The following is a 10,874-nucleotide window of genomic DNA, read 5'->3' as shown; positions in this document are numbered from 1 at the left end:
CGTTTGCGATAGATGGCGCCAGTTCTAAATTTTAAGGAAATCAGATCCACAGACTTTAAATAAGTTATAGCCTTTTTCTATTGTTATTGATAATAATCGTTGTAAAGACTATATAAAAAAAAGTAATTTGTTTAAGTTCTTAAAATATGTATACAATATTTCATGATGCTTTTATTAAGAAATTGTTGTTTCTGTAGCATTTTCAAGCTTAGTTTTGTAAGTACCTCGATATCATAACCAAATGGAAAAATAAATAATCCATTTATGATTGACATGGTATATTAAGTAAATGTAAAAAAATTATCTATAGGGCCAATATTAAATCACTTAAAATTTTGAGGAGAACGTTAAGACGTTTTGCATTGTCTATTTAAGCAAATGGAATAAAGCCATTTGGCTTTATACTTTTGAAATAAAATTTTAATTTTCGTGCCAATTAAGCTTAAATTCTTAAATAATTTTTTTTTTAAAATGATGATTTTTGGTTGGCAGAATTTAATTCATCTAAAGCAATACACACAAACCAAAATTCATTCTTCAACCATAACCAAAGTAAAACCCAAAATAATCCCTTCCAACCAAACTCTTTAACACCCAATTTCGGTAACAGAGCATTAACAGTGCTGTCCAACTGTCCATTAATTTCCCGACTGGCCTTTTGTGAACTCATTGCCGTTAAACAAATAAAAATAAACTAAGCGTAAATACTTAAGAAGAGAATAAATGCCACGAGAAGAGTTTGTCCTTTGTTCTGGGTCCACCAAACCGAACCAGCCCCTCGGCAAGGGACAATTGACCTTCCACCGCTTTCGGTCCTGGCGGGTTTTCCCTATTTTGGCCTACTTGATGCGTCTGCCTGCGTGTGTGTGTGTGGGTGAGTGGCTGGCTGGGCGATTGTGCTAAACTTTAAATTGTCCCATGCTACGTGCCCCGCATGCGGAGTTCATAAATCCAAGCGCTAAATGTAAACATCAACAGTTGCCCTGCTCTGTGGGCAGTAGCAATACTAGCAACACCAATAACAATAGCAGCAACAACAACAACGTTGGCAAAAACTTGCAAAGTTCAAACACAAACTAATGCAGCAGCAACAAAAGCCAAGCGAGCCACACCCACCACCGCCCCCACACACTGCCACCAACTCTCTCCTTTTGGCCACTTTCACCGTTGATTTTGTTGCCTTTCTCGCACGGGCTATATTGTTGTTGCTGGTGTCCTTAGTGCGCGACGGGCAAATGTGTGTGTGTGCACAAAGAAAAAACATTAGCAAAGTTGACAATAAATTTCGGTTATTAACTCTGCACTTCTTAACCGAAATTTATGCAGAAATCTTTGCTTGCTTCTTTGCACCACCAATTCTTTTAAAAATCGTAAAGTACGGTTTAAATCTTGACATTAAATATTTAATTATTATTTTGATAATAATAGTTGGTGGCATTAAAGCATTTTTATTACTAACTATCAAAAAAAATTGGAGGAAACTATTTATTTTATTTATTTTGCAAGATACTTATATTTGTATCCATATTTAAATGACTTATCAATTTATTTCACTCTATAATATTGAGATAAGATTATTTCAAAGCCATTTGGAAACTGATTTGTGTTTTTGGCGAGTGCATGTATGGGTAAAGGTGTTAGCCGTTTGGCTCTTGGCATGGCTAGAAGGAGAACACTGCTCTGGCAGGTCCGGCGATGGCAGGCAAGTAAAATAAAATAAGCTTGAGTTTTGTTTTCGTTTGTCGTATAAGCAATGGCTTAAAGCTTTGCTCCCACTTCCATTTCCACATCCACATACACCCCTCATCCTTAACCCAAACGCATGCGGGCAGTGGTAATGACCTCCTCACACACACACTAGTGCTTGTTGCACTTGCCAAGGGTTAAGTTCCGATAATTATGGATGCAAAAGTAGAGCACAAAAACCAAACTGGAAGTGTACAACAATCCACACAGCACACGCCACACTTAAAGTTGTTTACATTTTTTGCTGCATTTGCACATATCCAAATGAGTTAAAATTTAATTGGCCTATCAACAGAACGATAGTTAAACAGCTTTACAAAACAATATTCTACCAAAAGTAATGTTTTCACTTATTAATTTATACTCGGATTAAATCGGCTTAAAAAAAGTTATAATAATATAATATCAATTGTTTATATTAAAGGTAGGCAATTATTTTATCGCGTTCTCACAAAAAAATGCTTAGTGCTCGTATACAAAAACTAAAGTGATTAAACATGTATAAAAATATGTTCTTTTGTCATTTATTAATTAAATTGGGTATTTTGAAAGACAATTTTAAATTAAAACTATATACTTCCTGCATTACAAATTACATAAGTATTTTGAAGGATATTTAAAAATTTAAATACATTACGGAACTAACGACAACTTAACTATATTTATTTGACACCTAAATCCCATTATGGGTTTCCAATGGCTATACTACTTATATTTATTTATTAAAACTTTAAAGTGCATTCCGCATTGAATCGTCTATGAAAATAAATGAAAATAAGCACTATCTAATCTACTGTGTGAATGGGTTAGATGAGTCTCGGTTTTTAAGTGCCAATTCAATGAATTACGACTCTATCTGATCTATAGATAAAGCGTCTGGTACAAATACCTCTATGAGTGTTTTAAATCAAGTTAAGCACTCGTTTTGTTTGTACAAATCGTATTAATATTGATTAATTTCGTGAGTGCTAAACAGTCTGACCACCTGTTTCATGAACTGCTAAACTGAAAATACCACTGGTTATATACGCATTAGCTAAAATAAATTATTATAAATTTGGAGTACAGACACAATGCTCACAAAGGCATACCATTTTGCATTTTTTTATTATTAGAATATTTTTTGATTTCCATTACCATTTCGTTTATTTGTTTGTTATTATTCAAAATTGTGTATTTTGCACTGTTCAGTCGAATCTATTTCGACACTTTTATAGGCTACTAAAAATGCAATTTAAATTCGTTCTGGCCTGTTTTCGTTCAGTCCATTTCACTTCTAATTGAGTGCTGGCCCACAGACATTTCAAATTCCTTTGTCTTCGATTGCAATTGAATAATCAACTTAACAGGTGTCCACACCCTGTGATAGTGTCCTCATTGTGCCCAACTATTTATGGCTTTGTCTGCGATTTGTTCGGAACTCCATTTGGAATTCCCCCGTGCGCAAACAATCCAAGGACGGCGGTGAAAGGAAATCTCCGCCTAATTTAGACAGTGTTTACAGTAAATATGCAAACAGACCGCTAAATTGGCATATAGCAAACAAAAATCGAATGCGGCGTGGAGGTGGGCAGGTGGGCAGGTGGGCTGGAAAAACAAAGGCAAGGACACACGTGTAAATTGAGTACACTTGAACCTGAAGTTGATTGTTGTTGCCTGTTACTTCTATTGGCACTTGGCAAACATAAATAATCAAATATTTCACAAAACGACAAAAATGATTGGCAAATGTGGGGTGGAAAAAAGAGTGGGATATACGCCACTTCCTCGGACAAATAGATAATCTTATCGCCGAGGCCCATTTCCTCATTATTAAATTAATTGAAAGGCAAATAGGAAAAGAAGAGCCCATGGTTTGGGATTAGGCTATCTGTATCTGCCATGCCGACCGCTTATCATTTGCACTCGTTCAGCGAGAAATACCTGTTGTTGCAGTTGCTGCCAAGTGTCGTGTGTCGCATGTTGCTGCAACATGTTGCTCGCGTGCACATCGGCTTTTTGGCTTTGGCACTCGGCTCGGGTGCTCGGCTGCCATTCGCTGGCTTAACATTGCTGTTAGGGAAACGACGATTTAACATTTCTGATTGGGAAACGACGCTGGCCCTCTTTTTCCGTTCAAATTCAAATTCACCGTTTCGCCGTTCGGACGTAGTTTGCCCGCTGCGGCTTGAATTTAGCTGCCAACAAAACGTTGGACGTTGTCGTGAAAAGTAAATAAAACGAAGCGGCTGAACCAATCATTTTGCTGGGGATCTTGCCACTGCTGTTGCATTTGGTCAGTCGCTTTTGAGTTCTTTAAAAGTTTTGGTTTTCAAACTCGTCCGGCCAAAAAACACGGCGCGCTTGCTCCGCTCAGGTCCGCTCCGATTCGCACTCGCATTCGCCCCGATCCGCCTCGATCCATACCGCTCGTCGACGGGCGCCCACTGCAATTGTCGTTCGAAAGTGTCTCGCTCGGCCGATCCAGCGGCGATCCGATCCGATTCGAAACAAGTAACCAAATCAACCAAATTGAGACCAAAAGCGGTTCGAAAAATGTATAAATAAACAAAGAGAAAACCGGCTCTTGAATTTGCACAGGGCGACGATCTCGCACGCAATACCGCCATCGAGAGGCTCGTCCGACTGCATTCTTGCCATCACGTGCAGACCGAGCCACGCCCCTTCACCGCCCCCTGGCCACTTTCAAGGCGAAATTTGCACTGAGAAAATATCTGAGGTTTCGCAACGATCAATGCATTTCTTATTGCATTTTTATTTGTACGCTAACTTTTAGTTTCGCAAGTTTTGCAGAATGTAGAAAATTCCAATATTTGAAATTTATATTACTTAGATTTGCTTACACCCTAAAAAATAAAAACATATACAAATTTTCACCTTAACCTCATCACATTGATATTTAAACTAATTTATAACATTATTGTTTATTTTTGTAGTTTTCAAATACATAACTACTTTGAGAAAGAATCAATTAGACAAATTAGATTAATATTAAATTTAAAATAAAATGAATACAATAGGGGCTAAGACTATCGCTCCATCCTCTTGTATATCTGGTTTTTCTCTTTGTTTTTGATTTAAATTCACTTTGAAAACCCGCAAATTTACAGTTCTTTGTGCAGAGTGTTTCATTCTTCCTCCTCCGTTAAGTGTTTTGTTTTCGATATTCAATTGAGCGGACTCAGCGCTCGGGAAACAGCTGCGTAGAGACAGGCGTAAATTGGCGGCGATTTCAATAGGAATCGGTGCAGACAGCTTAAGTGTTACCTGCTAACTTGTGATTGCAACTTACAAATTAAAAATGCAAAACTATGCACATGTAAATATACGAAAAACTGACCTTTTGCCGTTTTCTTTACGTAATCCCATTGAATTACCTACATTGTGTATGCAGCAGCGAAAATTCTTCGATGTGTTTACTTTTTATACTGCTTTCATCTGGCACAAAACCCTGACCTGTACCAATTCCATTCGGGTCTCATATTTTTCTTCAATCATTTGAACGTCAACAAAGGCAGAGAAATCGTTGAGAGGCCTTTGAAAGTGTTTGCTATGTGTTTATTTGCCTATCGTTTATTTATAAGCAACAACTGCATCTGTTCGAGAGCTGTTCAGCGCTCAATATTTATTTATATTTACATATAGCAGTTAAAACATAAACGCCCACAAAACATAATCGAAAGTATAAACAATTTACCTCGTCAAAAGCATGAAATTCAAGAGCATTTTTAACCAGTTTTTTCCCTTCTTTTGCTTTTGTGTGCCTCTTTTTTCAGGCAAAAAGGGGAGAAAAGAAGCAGATCGGACATATTAATAATCAGAGTGAATTGCAAATTTTCTTTTATGATTATTTTTGCTGAATCTTAAAATATTCTATTTATAATGGATAAATATAAAAATTGCAAATTTAGAAACACATCAATTATGATATGTATTTGCTTATTGCCCTTTGTTTCGAGAGCTAAGGAATATTTGATTTTTAACCAAACATAAGCCAGTAAATATTAATATTTTACTAAATTTTTTTTTAAAAACTTTGTCAGAAGCCTATTGAATTATTTTATTTATTAATTAAACAAAAATCTCCAAAAGTGAATGTAAATTATTCTTTGCTTGCATCTGTGAAAAGCATTGAAATATGACTTTTATTTTGAAAACATATATGCATATTTTGTACATATATGCAAACCCCATTTAATGCTTTTATTTGGTATTTGGTATTTTAATAATTTCAAATCTAATTTATCTTAATAAGGAGTTTAAAAAACTTTTGTCCAAGCTAAAAATAACTTAAATTAGTTTGTCCCAGTGTTTTGTGTTCCCAAACTATACTTTGACCTGTCCACGCCACATTTGCAACAATAATTGGCAAAACGAAAAATAAAAATAAAAGCACCCATAGCAAGAAAAATATTAGAAGGAACCCCAAGTGAAACAGAACGAATCCAACCCAAAATGAAAACAAGACAGCCTCTGACGCTTTGCTTTCGCTTTTCTGTTCATCGCAGACATCAGACTATTCTTAGATCAATTTTTTTGTTTCGGTTGGTCGTGATTTTTTTGCGCTTTATTTTGCAGCTTTTATTTGCCAGCGTAAATCCTATTTTACTGCGACTTGATCAGCCATAAATAAGTTAACACACAAGTGGGCGGACAGTGTATGAAACTATTAAAAATGCTAAGGCCTGTAATTTGCCATTAACATATGCATTTTATAATTGTCATGATTTAATATTTTTTCCATTGGTTCATTTTTCAGCCAAACCAGTTACAAGCACTAAACTGCAATTGCAAACAATTGCATTCTATAAAGCAACTGACGTAGAAGGAACGTGAGAAAATGCTTCAGTTGTGGAATAGGAACTGGAGCTGGACACTGCTGTTGTTCTCGGGTGAGTAGATATATATCTAAACGGACTTGGGGTTATCTTCCATATAAAATCTGACACGATCTGTCCGAATTCCTGTTTAGATAGCATGATAAAAGTTGGTCGAAAAATTTATGAAATGCCAATTTCACTTACGTTTAACTTTATTACCCCTGACGCACATTTGCAACTTTGTTGCATCTGACTGGCTGCTGCTGCTGCTGCTGCTGCTGCTCCAGCTTTTGGCCAAGAGTCTCAGATTGCCTTTTAGCTTTCAGCTTGAGCACTATTTCAATGTTTCTGTTTGTTTGTTTATTTGTCTCTCACCCACTCCACGCCCTGTTCTCAAATTTCCAGCCCTGCTCCTACTCTCGGTGGCAAGTTCGGAGGAATGCGGTCAGGAGGAGTTCTCCAAGTGCGCCGAACCACTTGATATGCTGCGTTTAACGTCGAACTTCACGATTGGCCCGGCCAAGCGGGAGGAATTGGAGGAACTTTGTCAGTAAGTGGCTCCATGGAAAAATTCCCAAGTCGATCAGGACGCTCTTGATTCAACTCCCAAACGCAATCTGTTGAGCACAGCATATAAGTGTTCTATGCACTGTGTAGATCGATTTGGTGATTTTTGCATCTATCTTGCTAAAAGCCTTATATAATTGAATTTACTGGTTGCTTTTCAGTTATTAAACGACTTCATTATTCATCAATGTCAGGGTGTACCTAGGAACTTATACCTAGTTACGTACCTAGGTCAATTTAAGTGCACCCTACCTTGGTGTAGATTTTCATTTACCTATAGAAAAAATTATGTTAGGTATTTAGCTTGATAACTTTAAGTTTTGTATTATTTTCGCATATATATGCTAACTTAAAAGATGAGTTTATTCCGCCGCAAGTGCAAGATATATCATTGTTTCTTTTTACATGTTTCTATAATCATTACATTATGAAAATTTATAAAAATGTTTATTCTATTCTCGCAGTGAGCTGCGCAAGGGAGTGAGGTGCATCCAAAGCTACACCCGACGTTGCATGGATCTGCAGCAGAGAAATCAGTTCAACAAGCTCTACCATGGAACCAACCAGCTCATCAGGGATCTGTGCAACAAGGGCAAGTTCCAGGATGAGTACCTCAAGCACGTTCGCTGCTCCGCAAAAGCAAAAGACGAGCTCGAGGTGTGCTCCAATCGCTACAAGGAGACCATGGTGTTCCTGAAGCCGAACAAAAATCAGGAGAACTCTGAGAATGGAACTCTCAATGACAACATTAAAACCATTTGCTGGTAGGTGGAAAACTATGAAACTTTAAATCGTTTGACCTAAATTTATATAAAATTATATTGAAGAGAAGTTAAATTTCTTTGAAAACAATTCCATATTTTTATATTGGTTAATATTCCAAAATTGTACTAAATCAAGACGATGCGCTTTGAACCTAGTAATATTTTGTTCATATTTTTAATAGTTCAAATCATTATTGCTGTATAGGCTTGTGTTTAAAGTATCTCTATCTGTTGATATATAAAGTAAATTTATAAATTAAATGTATTTATATAAATATTATTTCAGCTCCATCAAAGAACTTGTGGATTGTTCAGAAAATGCCGCCCGAAAGATATGCGGCGATGAGGCAGCCAAGTTCACGCGTGAACTGGTCGACAAATATGCGAACAGCCTGACCAAGGTAAGCCAAAGACACCAATTTTGATGAGAAATTTTGATTAATTTATTTGGCAGATCTACTGCATGGACTTCAACCGAAAACCGGGCAGCTGCCGGGACTACGAGGGCAATGGCTCTAGTCGACTATGTCCGTGGATGGGCAGTTTAAGCCTACTTCTAGCAGGGACATTACTCACACTGCTGGTCAGCAGAGGCAACAGATAGATGGAAGAACTGCAGCTAAGTGCAAATATCTAGAATCAGTCTTACCAAAACGGAAATATGGTCCGCAATGAGGAGAGAAGAAGCAGAAATAGTTAAGGTTTCCCCCATCACACCGAAAGAATTCCACACGCTGTTGCATACTTTTGGCAGTCAGTTTAGGCCACACAAATCCATAGAAAAATCCCTGAGAAATCGAAGGAGTAAGCTATAAAGTAAAGTACATGTTAAGTATGTTATGTATACCAGTATGCATATATATATATATATAGGGGATCGCAGAGGAGAGCAGTGTCAAGCATCGCTAAGATCGTATATATACGGATATGTATGTTACTATATAAAGGATATAGGCTAGCTAGTTAGAATCAGTGTTGAGTGTGGCAGGCGGGTTAGTTGTTGTTGGCCTTACTTTCCAATCGTCGTCGATCGTGCAATACTAGAGTTTCGTTGAGTTTGTTGCAGTTGTCCAGGCTTTAAGTGTAGGCATATTTTAGATAATACCCTTAAGTTTCACAAATCGTTGTTAGCTGAGGTTAGAGCGCGCCCCTACCCACCTTTGTTTTCGTTTAACACTGGCAATACCAACAAAACATACTGAGCTGGAAGTAAGTAAGTGTCCCCAAAGGATAAGGAAGTGCTGAATCCGAATTTGGCCATATCAGCCCATCAACGTCTATTAGGAACACATTCCCCGGCATTCCAGTATATTTGCATATGTCAATTTTTGTTACCCAGTGCAATCAGACAGGCACACACACCTCTAAGCGCACAAGAAATAGTCCCTCGTGGACTTGCTCACATATCGGCAATAACTTTACACAAACAAAAAGTGCATTTCTATGAATGAGGATTTTATAAATTATTATAAACTTATTTAGTGGATAGCGTATATTTATTTAAAACACTGTAAATACCTTTAAAAATATTCAAATTCCGGAAATATGCATACAAAAAAAATATTAGTTTTACTTAAAACACACACACACACACAAACCTACTTACAAAAACTGTGAATATATATTATGATTAAAGAGTAACATTTATTTTAAGTAAAACACACACATGCATATGCGAAAAAAAAACAATAAAAAACGAGAAAATAAATTAACGCAAAAAAAGTGGGAGAAGAGTGGCGGAATAAAAGAGAAAACGGACATGAAGGGGAGGGATACATTTCGAAACCGCCGTTTGAAATACCCTACAGGTCGTACCAAAAAAAAAAATCCTTTGGGTCTTGCTGACATTGGCAACTAATGGTTATAGTCAAAAGTAAACGTTTTCGGGTCATCCAAAACCGGACTGCATATTAAGTTTGATAAATGTCCATAAAAATGCTTACAAGTTTTGGCTATGTTGACCGGTTGACTTTAACGATTTTGAAATTCCTTGATTTTTTCTGTTCCGAGGTGATTAACTATAGATTGGGCATTCTTTATTTATTTCAATTGAATTATATAAATTTGTTGGGTCTTGTTTATTTCACCTAATGTTGTAGTGATTGTGGAACTGAGTACATTATGTTATCATTAGTACATCTGTATTAGAAGGCAAGCACTTTAAATAATCCATAACTATATTATACATTAAACAATTATTTACTTGTCTGCAAAAATTAAACATACCTTACTTTGAGAGGGTATAAAAAGCGAACGAGTGCCGTGCCAAAAATGCTTTTTACTGCAGGATAAAACCGAGCGCAGCCAAAAAGTATGCAACTCGCCCCGTCCGGCGCCCAAAAGTATGCTGCGCAAATATGCCAACTCTGGTCGGCGTTTACCAGAAGGGTTACCGTAAGGGGATACGAGAGGGGGTCACTGAAGGGGTTACGCGAAGGGTTCGCCACCATGGGGCTGGCCATAATTTATGTTTATGTGGTGCGTTCATTAGACTAGCGGCGTCGACGGTTGACTTCTCGCCTGGCAGCTAATTTATAAGGTCGGCACATGGCTCAAGGACATACGTGGGGCACAGAGGCAAAAGCAGTCCCGGTTGGGTGCAATAATTACAGTTATCGCACTTGGCCAGCGGCCGAATTTGCGTTTGACACTTGCAATCACGGTCGCACATTGATTTCGCCGGGATTCGGCAATGAATTGTAAGTGGTTAACCCTGTCATCATAAGCAGATTAAATACCTGATTGAGTCTAAAACAAGTTTATGTTCCTTAAAAATCGGGCTCAGCACAAAAAGCGTTCACATATGAAAGTTTATTTTTAATCTACTCAGTGCTTAGCCAATCTGTTTCGGGTACGATTACCGTATATTCCGATTGGTCAATTTGCCTTTTGACTATTGCTAAAAATTTAATTGCATAAATATCGATGTTTAGAACTGTGTACAATTTTTGAAACGTAATTTCGCAATGGACAATTT

At 37.2% G+C, this 10,874-nt stretch overlaps 1 protein-coding gene across 6 annotated transcripts; it reads left to right on the top strand.

The window, feature by feature from the left end:
• Positions 1–3,802: 3,802 nt before the first annotated feature.
• On the top strand, positions 3,803–9,619 carry LOC128255454 (uncharacterized). 6 transcript variants are annotated; one of them, XM_052985058.1, is made up of 6 exons: positions 3,803–3,956; positions 6,506–6,638; positions 6,972–7,116; positions 7,598–7,897; positions 8,184–8,298; positions 8,352–9,619. In XM_052985058.1, exons 2-6 carry the CDS (start codon positions 6,587–6,589, stop codon positions 8,499–8,501), a joined length of 762 nt encoding a protein of 253 aa, XP_052841018.1. In that variant the 5' UTR covers positions 3,803–3,956; positions 6,506–6,586; the 3' UTR covers positions 8,502–9,619. The 6 variants fall into 6 exon arrangements, with proteins under 6 accessions (XP_052841018.1, XP_052841017.1, XP_052841020.1 ...); XM_052985057.1 differs by having other exon boundaries at positions 3,861–4,021; XM_052985060.1 differs by having other exon boundaries at positions 3,862–4,239.
• The last annotated feature ends 1,255 nt before the right edge of the window (positions 9,620–10,874 follow it).

The sequence above is a fragment of the Drosophila gunungcola genome (assembly GCF_025200985.1).
Source record: "Drosophila gunungcola strain Sukarami chromosome 2R unlocalized genomic scaffold, Dgunungcola_SK_2 000011F, whole genome shotgun sequence".
NCBI classification, from domain to species: Eukaryota; Metazoa; Arthropoda; class Insecta; order Diptera; family Drosophilidae; genus Drosophila; species Drosophila gunungcola.
Note: the sequence above shows the minus strand (reverse complement) of the source record. Positions and strands in the feature narration are given on the sequence as shown.